The sequence below is a fragment of the Apostichopus japonicus genome, chromosome 2, assembly GCF_037975245.1.
Source record: "Apostichopus japonicus isolate 1M-3 chromosome 2, ASM3797524v1, whole genome shotgun sequence".
Taxonomy (NCBI): Eukaryota; Metazoa; Echinodermata; class Holothuroidea; order Aspidochirotida; family Stichopodidae; genus Apostichopus; species Apostichopus japonicus.
The window spans coordinates 15,806,382-15,820,881 of NC_092562.1; the positions used below are offsets into that span (position 1 = coordinate 15,806,382).

At 36.4% G+C, this 14,500-nt stretch overlaps 1 protein-coding gene across 1 annotated transcript in view; it reads left to right on the forward strand.

The window, feature by feature from the left end:
• LOC139979746 (pikachurin-like) overlaps positions 1-14,289 on the forward strand; it is a 102,307-nt gene extending 88,018 nt beyond the window's left edge. Inside the window, exons 9-14 of the mRNA XM_071990825.1 lie at positions 696-924; positions 2,164-2,344; positions 3,549-3,627; positions 3,870-4,016; positions 4,580-4,767; positions 5,633-14,289. Coding sequence (XP_071846926.1) covers positions 696-924; positions 2,164-2,344; positions 3,549-3,627; positions 3,870-4,016; positions 4,580-4,767; positions 5,633-5,823 — 1,015 coding nt within the window. The 3' untranslated portion in view covers positions 5,824-14,289. The remainder of the gene's footprint in view (positions 1-695; positions 925-2,163; positions 2,345-3,548; positions 3,628-3,869; positions 4,017-4,579; positions 4,768-5,632) is intronic.
• The last annotated feature ends 211 nt before the right edge of the window (positions 14,290-14,500 follow it).

The window sequence follows — 14,500 nt, forward strand, 5'->3', positions numbered from 1 at the left end:
TTGGACTTCCTAGCATATTTGGAGGCTATGCTGATCAGATCATCAACGTATCTCTGATATAGTCTACTTTACAAAGACCCAAGTAGTTGTCAACTGTGATCATACTTCAGTCTCTGTTACAGCAGCTACTATTGGTAACAGGTTTGGTTCGTTAAATGCCCTAATTCAAGCTTCCTCAACATCTGTGAATCATTCAGGTGGTTAGAGACCAAGAACCTTCAATAAGTTTTCTTTCCGAACTAGACATTGCTAACATTACGGGGCAAAGTTCTGCTGGTCTTAGCATGTTTTACTGAACCAATTTGATACCATCAACTCATAGTATGATGAATACACGGACATGTTTAAATACTGTTTGTGCTGGGTGGCATTCAGAACTGCCCGATGTGAGCACAGTCCCTGCTATAGGAACCAGTGCAAAATAAGGTACTCTTATACTCCTGATTTATAGCCTTGTACTCATATTCATACACATTCTGAGGGAATAAGTGATTCCCAGCCTATAAAAGAGCACTACGATCAACAGAGTTTTATTCCCTCAGCTTCAGTAATGTTCAGATGGGTAATTGAGCAGTAGGTCTAAATGTGAGTGGTAGCCGGATTAAATGTGAGTGGTAGCTGGTTGAAATGTGAGTGGTAGCTGATTTATATTTATGTTTGGTAGCTGGTTTAATTGATGGACATTTTCTCCCCAGGTCAAGTCGTCCCATTGATATGGACGTCTGGCACTCAGTAAGCGCAGCCCGGACAGCCAGGGAGGGCATCCTGAGGGTCAACGACCTGCCTCCTGTTCAGGGGTTCTCCGGAGGGGCCTTCACGCAGATCAATTTCAAGACAGACTTGTACATCGGGGGCGTGCACAACTACGACGAGATACCACGCAATGCTGAGATCTCCTCCTCCTTCGTTGGAGACATACAGAGGGTAAGGTGAAGGAGGGTCAGATTGTCAATCTTCAGGCCAAGAATGTTCAGAAACAGAAAAACTTCCAGCACAGAGTGTGCAATCCTTAAACATTTATTGCAATGATTAAGGGAACCTAATGAAGAAGATATCTTCAAAAGAAATTCAAAAGAGTGAAGAAAGTGTTGTCTTAAGTGGAGTACGAAACAGTGACCTCACAGTGACCTAAGTGAAACAGTGACCTCGTTACATTTGAATCCTGGTCCTCTGCCAACTTGGCTATCCAGTTATTTCTAGCTTGTGCTGAGCCTGACTAATAATTTCAAGGTGTGCTTTGTAAGTAACCGTACTCAGGACTTTGCACAGAGTGTAGAATTGGCTATTCTTTCTTTCTTGATCAAATTAAATGAAGCACAAAGAAAACAGTTGTCTATAGCTTTTCCAGTATGGATTGAATCTGGTATGCTAGCAACTATGAATAAGTGTCGAGATTTGCTAATTTTGTGGAAAGGAAAACTCGCTTTTCTTATACGGTTTAATAGGAACCAATTTTAGTAACTTAAATTTGTTGGTAAGGGTTAATAGGCAGGGTGGTGGTGGTAACTAAATCATTCTTGTGGACTTTATTTGGTGGTTATTAAGTTAGTCTTTCAGAATGATTCCAATATGACAATAAACTACTCACTAGTTTGACTGAACTACACATAGACATTCACTGTGATGTCATACATAAGCTGCTAGTACATGACTATACGATGCTGGTAGTCATACTTTTTAAGAAAATCACCCAGGAAAGAACCTGGGCACGAAAACCAAACCACCGAACGACTGATTCGCTCTCAACCCCAGTCCCCTTGCAATGAGACTGTGCATGACTGTGTGATCATCGTTGGGTGTGCATCACCATTCCCCTCGAAAGGGAACAGATACTACACATGATTTTAGCCAAACGGCCGAAAAAAGATGCTGGTAGTTGTTACTGCAGTATATCAGCACAAAAGATCAGTACATATTATATAAGTCAGATGTTAATATTTATATTCCATTTCTTGTAACCTTTGACCCACAGTTGAAACATTAACTAACAGAATCCTTTTTCTGTATGCATAGCCAATTAACAATCTTGTTATACATACTAATTTACAAGTCTGATCTCTTTCATCTTTTCTTTGTATTAATATGTGATCCTAGGTTACTTTTAATAACCATGATATTGCAGATTACAGTCACATATTATTAACATATTAATTTTTTTTTCAGGTCGTCATTAGCGATCAGCCGATTGATCTGATTGGTCAAGCCTTACGTGGTATCAATGTTGCCAACGCCGTTCATCCCTGTGCCGGCGATCCCTGCTATAACGGAGGGGACTGCGAACCGCTCCACGATTCATTTATGTGCCATTGTAAACTGGGTTTCTCAGGACCAAACTGTGAGCTTGGTAAAATAACTGCTGTCTTATTTCTCCTTGAAACTTTGTTTGCCATTCTTAGTGTATATAATGTTGTACAAACAACACTACCTTTACAAAGGTAGAAGTAAGATTACAGGGAATCAAAGCTTAACAAAGAACTAAATATTGCAGAAAGCTTGTAGGGGAGCATAAGCCATTCAAAACATCAGAAATATCTGATAACCCTTTTATCAAGAAAAAAGTCAATTATAGGCATTTAGTTAGCCTTGTAAAACTTGTTTCTATTTTTGCACAAACATTTGCTTGTGATATTGTGGCCCTCAATATTGTTTTGTTTGTTAAATTTTTCTGATGCAAGACAAATTTATGGTATTTTTGAAAAACAAAACAAAAAGAAGAATGAAACAGCTTTTTACATGTGCTCTTTGGGACACTACTTGGATCAATTTGTTTGCTAACAATTACATATGATTCAGCTTTGAAGTTGGCTAACCTTCAGACTTTCCCCGGAGTATGTTCATTCAAGTGTGAATATGCATGAGACATACAGGCATAGGAGCCTAATTTGATTTGGGGGGCTGTAACGACTTGCCCGAAAAATATAACCAAAATTTTAATTGTTAATGTGCATATCATATAGGCATTCATCAGTTATTACATCACATGCCAATTTTCCATGTTATTACCCTTCCATATTGGTTATAATTATTGGGGAAGTCGTTCAACAATAAAGATAATAATATAAGTTTAACAATTGAAAAACACTTTGCAAATTATTCTTCTTTCAGTAGGCGCCCGAAAAATTCTCAGCATTTTGCCCGAAAATTCACAAAAAGATTTGGTTGGGGGGCTGCAGCCCCCCCCCCCCCCGCCTCCTACGCCTATGCATACAGCAATGATCTTAAGGTGTCAATGTGAGGCTTGACTTAAACTATTACAGAGATATAAACTACTCTCATTATTTACATTATTAACATACCAGACAACTACTTGTCCATTCAAGATTTATCAGTCTAAAATGTGTATTAATTTTAGGTAATTACTAATTCACCTTTAGGCTGCCATAAATATTAAAGAGGATCATAACATCAGATTTTAAGGTGCCATGGTTTGTTCATTTTAAAAGGAAAATCTGTTCATAGTTGCCAAAAATAAGGACAGACCCTTGATACTGATAAATGTAATTTTAAAATTAATTTACCTTTTTGGTTTTACTTACTTTTACCAACAGAGGTTGACCTTCCTATCCAGATGCCTCAGTTTCTTTTTAAAAGTTACCTAAGATACACAGGACCTTGGGTTATGAGTAGGTGAGTTTATCAACTAAATGCATCATTGAATTGTTAATTTTCCTGATCATGAGAACTATTTTCTTGGGGTGCACAAAAAAAATAAAAAATAAAGACCTTGCAATGATGTGGTGTCTGCCCTGATTTTAGTAGTTAGTGGACCACATATTCTTAAACCAAAATCAACATAACAAGTTGAAAATTATGTCACATTGTGCAAGACATTAACTCCATGAATGATGTATTTTGTTTGCCTTGGCTAGAATATCTGGACTGGAGACCCATCTAACCCTGCAGTTTAGGACCCTTGGTTCAGAGGGGTTGCTGGCCTGGGCTGGACAGAGTAACCATTCTAGACACAGGAGGGATTTCTTCTCCCTCAGCCTGCATGATGGACTACTCAAATACAGGTGAGAAAGAAATTGGATTATGGAAGTATCAATTTTGCAGTCTGTAAACAGGAGAATGTATGGGAGATGGGTGCAATGGGGGGGGGGGGGGGGAGAGGGTGGCAAGTCTCCTGGTTTTGTACCTTAAGTATGTTTCATGACTGGTTGCGTAATGTGATTCCCTTTCCTAGTAGATTCCTTTTAAGTAAATATTTCAACAGGGAAAGTTCTGAAGCATTTCCATCTGGTAAATGGTCTGGTCTGGTAAATGATAGTTGACTGTGTAAGTAAATGCCAATTACAATGTTGATTGGTCTTCTCATATGCAGGTTTTACAGGGCTACGGTAGAAAAAATGTTATAGCCAGGTCTTATTGTTTTTAAATGTTTTCTTGGTGGTGGGGGGTTCTTTTTTAACCCTTGGAAGTCAACATATTTTAGGGAGATGTTAATATCTTTTGTGCCAGTAACTCTACTTCAGTGTATTTTCGTTTGGAAGAATGTTAGCTTTGGCACATGTAACCAAACTGGTCGAGACAAGGCCACTCGTTTCATCTATGTTATATTTGTTTCCCCATTCGGTAGTTTTAATTTAGGTCATGGCATCACCATTCTAACAAGTAATACACCAGTCAACGATGGCAGGTGGCATAAAATAGAGCTGCATAGAGTCCGAGCCGTAGCTAAAATGGAGTTGGACGATACAGAAATCACTCAGTCCACGGCAACAGGATCCATGAGTAGTTTAGACATCAACGATGGCCTCTACATAGGTAAGATGAAACCAGAGCTAGAATCATATCAAAGAGAAACAAATTACCCAACCATCGACTGTAGATTTATACTGGACAGAGATCTTATGATAAGATAAACTCCATGAAATGACTAAGGAATAGATTGCCCTGTCAGGGAGATTCATCTTATGGGGTGGGGGTGGGGCTGCCATTCTGTCAATGTATGATGTAATAGTGTCAGTAGAAGTGAACACTTTACACCCTCCTGGATTTTATTTTTATTTTCTCTCGGTGAATGTTAACACTTTAGGCATCGAACCAACGACACTGATATCATGTTTGGAACTTCAATATGTGTAGCTTCAGCATTGACAAAACCTACCTGCATTACAGTAAATAAGCATTGTAATTAAACAAGAAAAACCTTTACAAATTAAACAAATTTTTCTTGATGATGTCATATTTAGACTTGCTCAAGCCTTCTGTCTAGTATGTTGAGAACACTATACCTGTGATATCTCACAAGTGGAATAAGATGTCTCTTAGCTGCTTTGGGGAAATTGTTCTTCACAAGTATTTTTATCAATTTAAAATGATGGTTGGGCTTGTTTTACTTGTTCAACATTCATTTTGACAGCTGTCAACTAAAAGAATGGACAGATGTATCAGTTGGATAAATTCTGCTGTGTGGTTTGGAATTCTGCAGACTCACAATCAAACAAAACTTTTACCTTAACTTGACACTTTTCCCTTAAATTGGCACTTTTTCCTTAAACTGGAACTTTTCCCTTCAATTGGCACTTTTCCTACCCAAAAATTCTAGCCATTGTGCTAAGCTTATGATAATCATAACCCACCCCTAATTCCTTCCCCATTATACAGCTATTTGTAATGTTTCTCACAGGTGGTGTTCAAGATATCGTATCAACCACTCGTAAACGGTTTTCTCTGGGAATAGCAGGCTGCGTTAAGGACATAACAATCGACGGCGAACTCTTAAGCCTCTTCGAGGATCCAAGCGACGGGAGAAATGTCATCGAGTGCGTCCAGGACATCGTCGGACGCGGTCCAGATTTAATGCAAGGGTATGGTTGAGAATTTTAAAAAATGGAGACAAAAGGATTAGAAGCACTTTGAGAAACTGGTCTCACAAGAATTAAGGTACACACAAAGAACTGGATAATACTGTCATTGTTTTTTCATGTTTATTATTCGAAAGCAGCGAAGAGACATAACGATGATATGTAGTCGGAAGAGGGTAACCAGCTCTTGTCTTAGCAGCACAAAAAAAAAAAAGGACAGAAATTATGAACTGTCTTATAAAAAAAAATCAAGAAAAATCAAAGAGCTGCAATATTTTTTATGAATTAAAAAAAAGAAAGTACTATAGCAATACAATAGTAATATGTGCATGGAGATGATAAGAATATGGAGGAGCCTGGGTATGTATGAATTGAAGATGGTTTTACAAGGTTTTATATGTCTTGAGTGAGTGAACTGGAGAGGTTACTAACCAGAACCGGAACCAGCCGCTGTAACCTAAAGTGGGTTACTACGTGGTAGGTTGTGATGGAGGTATCACAGAGGTAAAGGTACAGCGTTCCCCTTAATAGAAGGATGACACGCCCCCAAAAATTGGATAATAATTTATATGTTTGAACTTGCCCATCATGTCAGTCTCAAATTCTTGACCTGATCGAACATGATTAAGGTGTCTTTGCTCATCTTCTGGGTTTTTTGTCTGCCCTGTTAAGTTACAGGCAGATAGCTTTGAATACTTATGAGAGAATCTGAGCAAGGGGATTACCAATATAGCTAGGTGTGGTAGCAATTGGTTTATATTTCAATACTATAAAATATGCAACCCTGATGAATTTTTAAGCAGACTGAATTTTATGCTATCCAAGTAACATTGTGTTTTAATCAGTTTATTTATATTTCTCATCTCCCATTCCCTTTGCTACCCCCTTCTCTCCCCCTGACCATCCAACCCACCACACAGATTTTCAGTCATTACTGAAACTGTGGCTAAGATTTTTACTTGGATCATCTCTTTCACAAGTGTGCCAAATATTATATGCTAATTTCAGATTCAAAGCAAATAATCCTACTTTAGTTAAAACTTCTGATTGCTCCAAGAAATTCAACCCCTCCCCACATCCCCACCCTTATCTCTTATGGCATGTCCAATAGTTGTTAATCAATTTATATGCAAGGTTTAGATTTTTCATAAACAACATCTAATTAATTGATATTGCATTTGAGTGGTTTGCCACGCTTTTCATTGTTTATAAACATTTGATAAAATGTTTCAGTTCTGTAAACATTCAAGTAAGATTTGTACCCAGCACCCAAATCGTTTGTGTACAGTGATGTGCAGTTGTGAACAATCAGTGTACTCTGTATTTTATTTAAGGTACTCAGTTTTGTACTCCAGTCTTTCTCCAATAAGGAAATAATTCATCTATCTACCTTCCAGCTGAGAGATATTGTTAACTTAAAGGGTGAAGACTTGCGCAAAAGGAAACGTCTAATGCCGGTAATTTGACCTAGTTTCGAATGAGGTGTAACAGAAGTGTTAGACACCACCATCGATACCAGAAAATACACACACAGCTTGCTACCATCGGTAATTAGACACTAGTGTACAGTCAGTACATACAGCTGTGGTCAACACCCACAGCACAGAATACAAACGATACATCGATGGACATCTCAGGTCCAGCTAAAGGTATCACGATTCATTACTGTCTGCATTTTGTAGCGACACGAACAAAACGTCACTTGCAAGCAACAGAAAGTTAACTTTTGCAGATGGCCGCACACGGTTTGAGGCGAGTCTTCAATGCCTTTAAATGCAAGCCTCTATAAAACTGGCAGATTTTTGGAAAGATTCGTAGTGGGTTATTATTGAAGATCTTGTGTACCAGTAACCAGATTCACAACCACACCATTTGGTAAACTTAGCAATTTCCAGATAGAGATTTGAAGGTCCACAGTTTCATGCAACATGACAGACTGTGCTCTCATTTACGTTTTTATGTGCACCTGCATGTACTCTGAATCCATCAATGTTTAGTCGGACGTAAATATCATAGCAATGGAAAAGGCAGGAAAACAAATATATATAAAATGCCCCAAAGATACGAAAGTTAATGGATGGCACCAAACTAGTATATATATATAGTATCTGTGTTTGTATTTAATCTCAGTCGCCAAGGTTATATGCAGATTGCAGCTTCCTGGAAACCATGCATGTTATGCTAGAGCTTTGTAAATTTGATTCAGTATGAAAGAAATTTTTATGTTTATTTAACCGTGGATTGAAATGTGCTATGACAACCAAGGTTCTGGCTGCAGGCATTTATACACGTGTCCTTTAACTGGATTATTTGTTGAAGAATAGGCCACAGTACTAATATTTGAGGTTGACGGACGGAAAACAAAACCATGTGCAAAGTATTTGCTTTATCCGATTTACAGGTTGAGAGCAAATAGGATTTGAATAATAAACAAGTAAACATTGGAAAATGTTTGAATATGATTGTGACATCACAGATTTGGTTTGTTTCCTTAATAAAGCAAAGTGACAATTATTTAACCTTAGTGACAAAATTGTGAAATACATAATTTGAAGGAGCAAAGAAATGTTCAGGCTTGGAACAGAGTTCGATCCAGGGATGTCAGAATTACATGTCATGAGTTACTTGTTTAGGATGCATTATTGCTCAAAGTTTATTAGCAGTGTTGCAATCAGCTAGTGGAATGGTATAAAAAACCATTTAGTTTCTGCATTTCCACATCCAGAAGACTGGTTAAAATTGGTGTTGGTTTGGTTCTCTGTCAATTCCAGAATCTAGTAATCAGTTGATGTACTTAGTTTTAGTATCTGACTGGTACGTTACTAGCTAATTGATGTGTTAACGAACATAGTGGCGCCCTGTCCCCTTTGATCCCCACCCATTCTCAAATGTGGAGGCACCATGAGTCAGCTTTATTACCTTCCAAAAAGGCCATAGGCATAATTATACTAGTACTAGCTTTCAATGTTTTTGGAGGGAGAAAGGAGAGGGAGAGGGGCGGGAGGGGATGACTTGCTATTCTATTTATCTACCATATGTTTGCATTCTGAATATTTCTGAGTATCTCCAGGACTTTCCCCAATAGTTTTCATCTGCTGGTCGTTGTCAGTGAAGACCGAATAAAGACAAATGTCCTTGTGAGATGCATACTTTTGGGTCTGACAGTCCAAAGATATACAATGTAAAAAAGCTGTAATGCCATTGGTGACTATTTTAATGTCTTTCTAGTCATACTTGTGATATAAACCAATTATGCATAATTATTAGTTCTAATACAAAACTGTTTCTTCCTTGCTGAAAATCATGATCTTTGCAGGAATAAGTAGAGCCACATTTTTATCTATTTATTCTTACTATTTTGTTAATTAAGCAAATGATTCAACTGCTAAAAGCAGTTTGCTCTTACTTCATGTAAGTTCTTTTTAATTACACTAATTTATGGTCTCTCTCTATCTCTTTGTGTACTGGATATTCACTGTTAAAACAAAAGGTTCCTTAACCTTTTGTTTTCTATCGTCACTTCAATACTCATCCTTTTTTTGCATCATTCGAAACAGTTTCTTGGACTCAATTCCAAGCTCAGCTGTGAATGTTTATATTCTGTGATATTTGTTATGATTTTGTCATGATTTATTCTTAAAATCCTTTCCCAGAAATGTTTAGTTTCATGACATTCTCTGTCAGCCTGGAGTGTTGGTTGTGAAATTGTTAGAATTATGTCAAAGTTTTCATAGATTTGAACAATATCATGTCCATTGCAGGAATATTTTACTTTATTCACCACCGAAATACCCGCGTGAAAACTGCAAATTCTTAGATCGGCCATGTTACAAGCGACTATAAGCCAGCCATACCTTCTTAGCAATCTTGTTCTGTATATTGCAGGTACTACATAAACATTGCACACATTATCTATTCCAAGCCTAAAAATATTATGAAAATAGGTTCTCTCAACTGCATAGAACATATTTTTTCCACCCGTATGGGCATGAAAATCCTGTACGGGTAATAAATAAATTGCAGAAACATCAAACCGTAGTTCAATTCTTCGGTCACAAAGTGTGATATTGTAAATCACGGCCGGCCATTTTGTTGAAATTCTCCTTCATGAGAATTTTCGGTGGCTCCTCTTGCCATGTTGGACGTTCTGAGCGATCGCAAGACTTTCGACAATCGCCTGTGAAATGGCTGCCAGATGAGACATTAAAAGAGTCTTTATTTTAAGATTGTAAACCAATTTAGAGGGCAGCTAATGACTGACCACCATGCTGTATTTGTTTAATCTTGTGAATATTTACACCACTTAATGACATCCGTTTTTTCCAGTTCTTTGCTTGGAGTAAGATCATCGGGCTTCTTTCCAGAGTAGCAAAAAGAAGCATTTTTTGATCCTCTTTCATATATGAAGTAGATCTAGTTTTCATCTTTATACTGAGTGCCAGCAGCTTACTACTGCTCCTGTCTATTTGCCATGTAATTTATTGTTTTGCTATTTTGCATCATGTTAAATATAGAATTGTACATAAATTATTAACAACTCTTGAGATATAAATGCTACCATCACACACATCATCTCTTTCTGTTCCTCATTTTGTTTTTTTATACACTAAATCCTTTCATGTAGGAACCTGACTTTCTCCTCTCCTTCCTCTCAAATAAACTGACACAGTTCATCAATTGTTGAATTCAGCTGTCTAAGGGACAGTCTAGCTAAACTTCTGCCCTAATCAATGGTCACGTCAACCTAGTATATGACAATCAAAATGTCCTGGCAATAAAAACACAAACAGGTCTGAAATGTTACAAAATAAAATGTTTTCTGTTAAAAGTCAATTCTAGCTAAAACATTCATTCCCCTTACTGTAATAGTCAAGACCTGCATTACCTTAATTTTAAATGCACTGTGGTGATTCCCCACACCCCTGCCCCTGCCCCCCAAATAAATGAGCAAATGAGAGCAACTTCCCAAGCGTAACTTAATCTTCCTCTGAAATAAAGAAGAAAACAAAAACACATCTGTCAATAAAAGAGGAAACAGTAAATAATGTCAGTGATTTATTTTGTCAGATTGTAAGTTGTCAGTGAATTTGAAAATTCAAAAGTTTGAATGAGAAGTAAGTTAAGTGTCTAAAGATAAAGCAAAAAGAAGAGTTAAGTTTAATAATTAACATCTAAAAACAAAAGAAAGAAAATAAAAAAAGGCGGAAACTAAGTAAGAATCGTGATCAAACAAGTTTGATTAAGCTTTGGTTATCTGCTTTTTCATATCCCATTATAATAATCAAATAATTTTTTCTTTTACTCTAATTCTCCTTTCCCAAAGGCACTTTACCATTATTTACAAAATCCAAATATACGTACACGGCTGTGTGTCTAACAAACTATTTAATTTCTTCTTTTGATTTACATGAACATTTATACAGATAAAATCTTTGCCAAAAAATAATTGATGGATTTGTTATTTTTTTTTTTTATAAATCAAGAAGACATTTGTGATAACATGAAATGGTAACGATAAATTTGATGATTAAGGAAATACATACATTTACAGAAAGCTTAATCAATGGAAAGTCTGAAAAAGGTCAAATTAATTAGCGCAGCGTGAACATAATCACCTAAAGTTACAACTGAGAGGAAAACAAAACTTTATAATAATGCAGAGTTAAAAAACTGATTATTCAAGTAGATGCTCAATTAGGAGTAAAATGGCATTTTAACAGATAACTGAACACACTAATGAGTTCTGATTTTGAATTTTACAAGGTATCTTGATATACATAATCGAGTGTGTAGCCTAGGGACAGATTGGCCTGCTGGCATACCGATTCTTAAACGATGCACCAATGAGAATGACTAAACTGCCAAAAGCACCAACAGGTGTGGTGACTCCCCCTCGGGAGGTGTTAGTCTCATCCAAGGTGCTAAATACGGCGCTGGTGTCAAGGCCACACTTAACACCGTTAATTGGAGCTGGTAGCAATCAACACCCCGGTCTACCCCCACACTTAACACCATTAATTGGAACTGGTAGCAACCAACACCCCAGTCTACCCACCCCCTGATGTAGCCATTTTACATTAATCTTTATGCTATCTCCTAGTTTATATAGCTTGACTATAGACAAAAAATTAATGTCCTTTGAGAATAAATTTTGAAGGAGAGGCATTTCTAATCGATGAATAATATCTGTGGCACAAGATGTAGCCTCTACTCTGTCATTCAATACCCTATCATGTGATTCACCAGGCTAATTAGCTTGTAGACCAACTTTTAATTGGTTCTCTAATTGACCAACTTTAAAATGTGGTTTAAATACTGGGGTAAGGTTCGCAGTGTTTGCTAGGGCTCCTTAATGTTTGACTTAGTTCAATGTATCTGAATATATTAATTTAACAGTCAATGGAAGGACGATGGGTTTATGGTGCAAACAGCCGTCACCTCACAATCAAGGTAAGAATACAGAAAACAAAAGAAGCAAGAAAATATTAATTTGCACATATTTGAAAACAATTCCTTTTTGGAATATTCTGCAAGGCAGTGCGAAATTTCTCTCCATGATAATCTTGTTGTGACGATAAAATTTGTTGAATGAATATAGGAGGAAGAAGAAGAACAAGCAACATAGAATACTTGCAGATTAAAAAAGGTGAAGGATTTTGTCATGGTGACAATGAAACTAAAGATATATTTATTTCTTAGCAAGTCCTGCTTGCCTCAGTTAACATGCCCTGAGAAAATTAATACCAAATATAACATCAAAATGAATGAGAAAAGGAACAATTCAAGCAAACTTGAACATTGTAACATGGCTTGAACAAAACAAACATCGATTTAAAAAAATATGGAAAACTAAAAGCCTATGCTACTCTCCACCCCCTTTGCCCTCCTACCCCCTGCCCCCCCCTTCTCTCCTGCACATGAAGACATTTATCTGTTAGGGATGAAAATATCTGTGAACATAATGAAACCTATATATTAGTAAATGAATAATGGAACCATGTCGGGAAGTTTAGACAATGGGAAAAACAAAGCAATAATGAAGCCTGAAAAATTGAAATATATATTAATGTTTGTTTGTCTTAACCATTACAGTTATCAACCTTCCACCTACTAAAGGTCAAATTAAGAAGTAAAATCAAAATTCTTTTTTTTTTACAAAAAGTGAAGAGAGTGATTTTGTAGATAAAACATCACCAAGGGATTAAACCGGTAAATATTAACTACACAACTGATACCTAAAATCCATAGAATACCAAAAAGGAAACTGGAAACTAGCTTTGAAAGTCTGAAGAATGTTTAGCAATAATCCTTGGAAATTACCAATGTATGATCTCTACTAACTGAGGTACCCAGAGTGTAAGTTGGGTGCTTGCTGTTATCCTATTCATTCCTGTTAGTGATGTTAAGAATCAATCTTAAGTCTTAAACATGTTGATGAGCCTTTGTTACACACCCAGTGAAGCCACAAATAATGACCACTTTATTCTATACAAAATGTGGAAAAGGATTAAAATGCAAACTATTTAACTAGGAGATATGAACCCTACCCAAGCAATACCTGTTGTGCCATTTTAAAATATAATCTTGTGCCAAGTTTACATTGTAACAGTATTCATAAATCAGTCAACCCCCAACCCCCCCCCCCGCCCCCATACATTAACCAACTAAATAGTTTGTTTTTATTATGTTTATATGCAGCATTTCTAACTCAAGTCTTACACCAAGAACAGTCGAATCGAAACAAAATGGTTGGTGAAAATGTTAGTATCTTTTTGAAATTGTTTTCAAGTATTATAAATACTTATTTGGCAACCAACGATTTTAACAACTCCCTCACGAATGGTTAAACCAGAGGGCTCCATATGGTGAATAGCTGCACATGTTTGCTAGAATATCATTAAATTAAGCTGCAATGGGTATTCATAAAAGTGAATCACAGATCCATACAAGTATTAATATTTTCATTATCCCTATGCAGGGAATTTTTTATTAAAGACTAAATTACAACTAATATATTCCCAACTTTGGTCACCTTAAAAAGATTCCATATATACAATAATTTCGAAGCTTTAAGAACCGATAAATCTAATTTCAAAAGCCAATTTTTTTTCTCTTTAAAATTGTCTTTTTAATAATTTTTTTCTTTCTATGTTCCTTTAACCTTGAGTTTTGCCACAACCTTCCTCTAATATTTACTAAGAACTACTGAGGTGAAAGAAAAAACTAACACAAACTATAAACTAACACAAACAAACACAAAATAGGAAATGAAAGAGAAACAAAATGAAAAATACTGAGAGAAAAGAGAAGAAACAAATTAAATTTTCACAAAGTTAAGGTCATTTACACAAGCACACGCCAGCCAAAGATCACTGCATTATTATTCAAAAGGGATGGACGGAATTGGGAATATATAAACCTGATCTTCCGAGATGTTGTTTGTACAGACATTGATAATGAATAACAGCATGATGAAAACGATAAATGGATGTAAAGATAAAACCATCACAAAAACATGATACTCCACAAAGAATCGACTGTCATCTTGGATTTCAGGAATATTCCAAGGTGGCAATCAACCTTACAAACCCAGACTTAAATGTTTTCCCACCAGAAGCAAACAAAGAAAAAATATTGGCTTCTCTTGCAAAATTATGTTCCTCAAAATGTCTGTTCTCATGATGTCATTG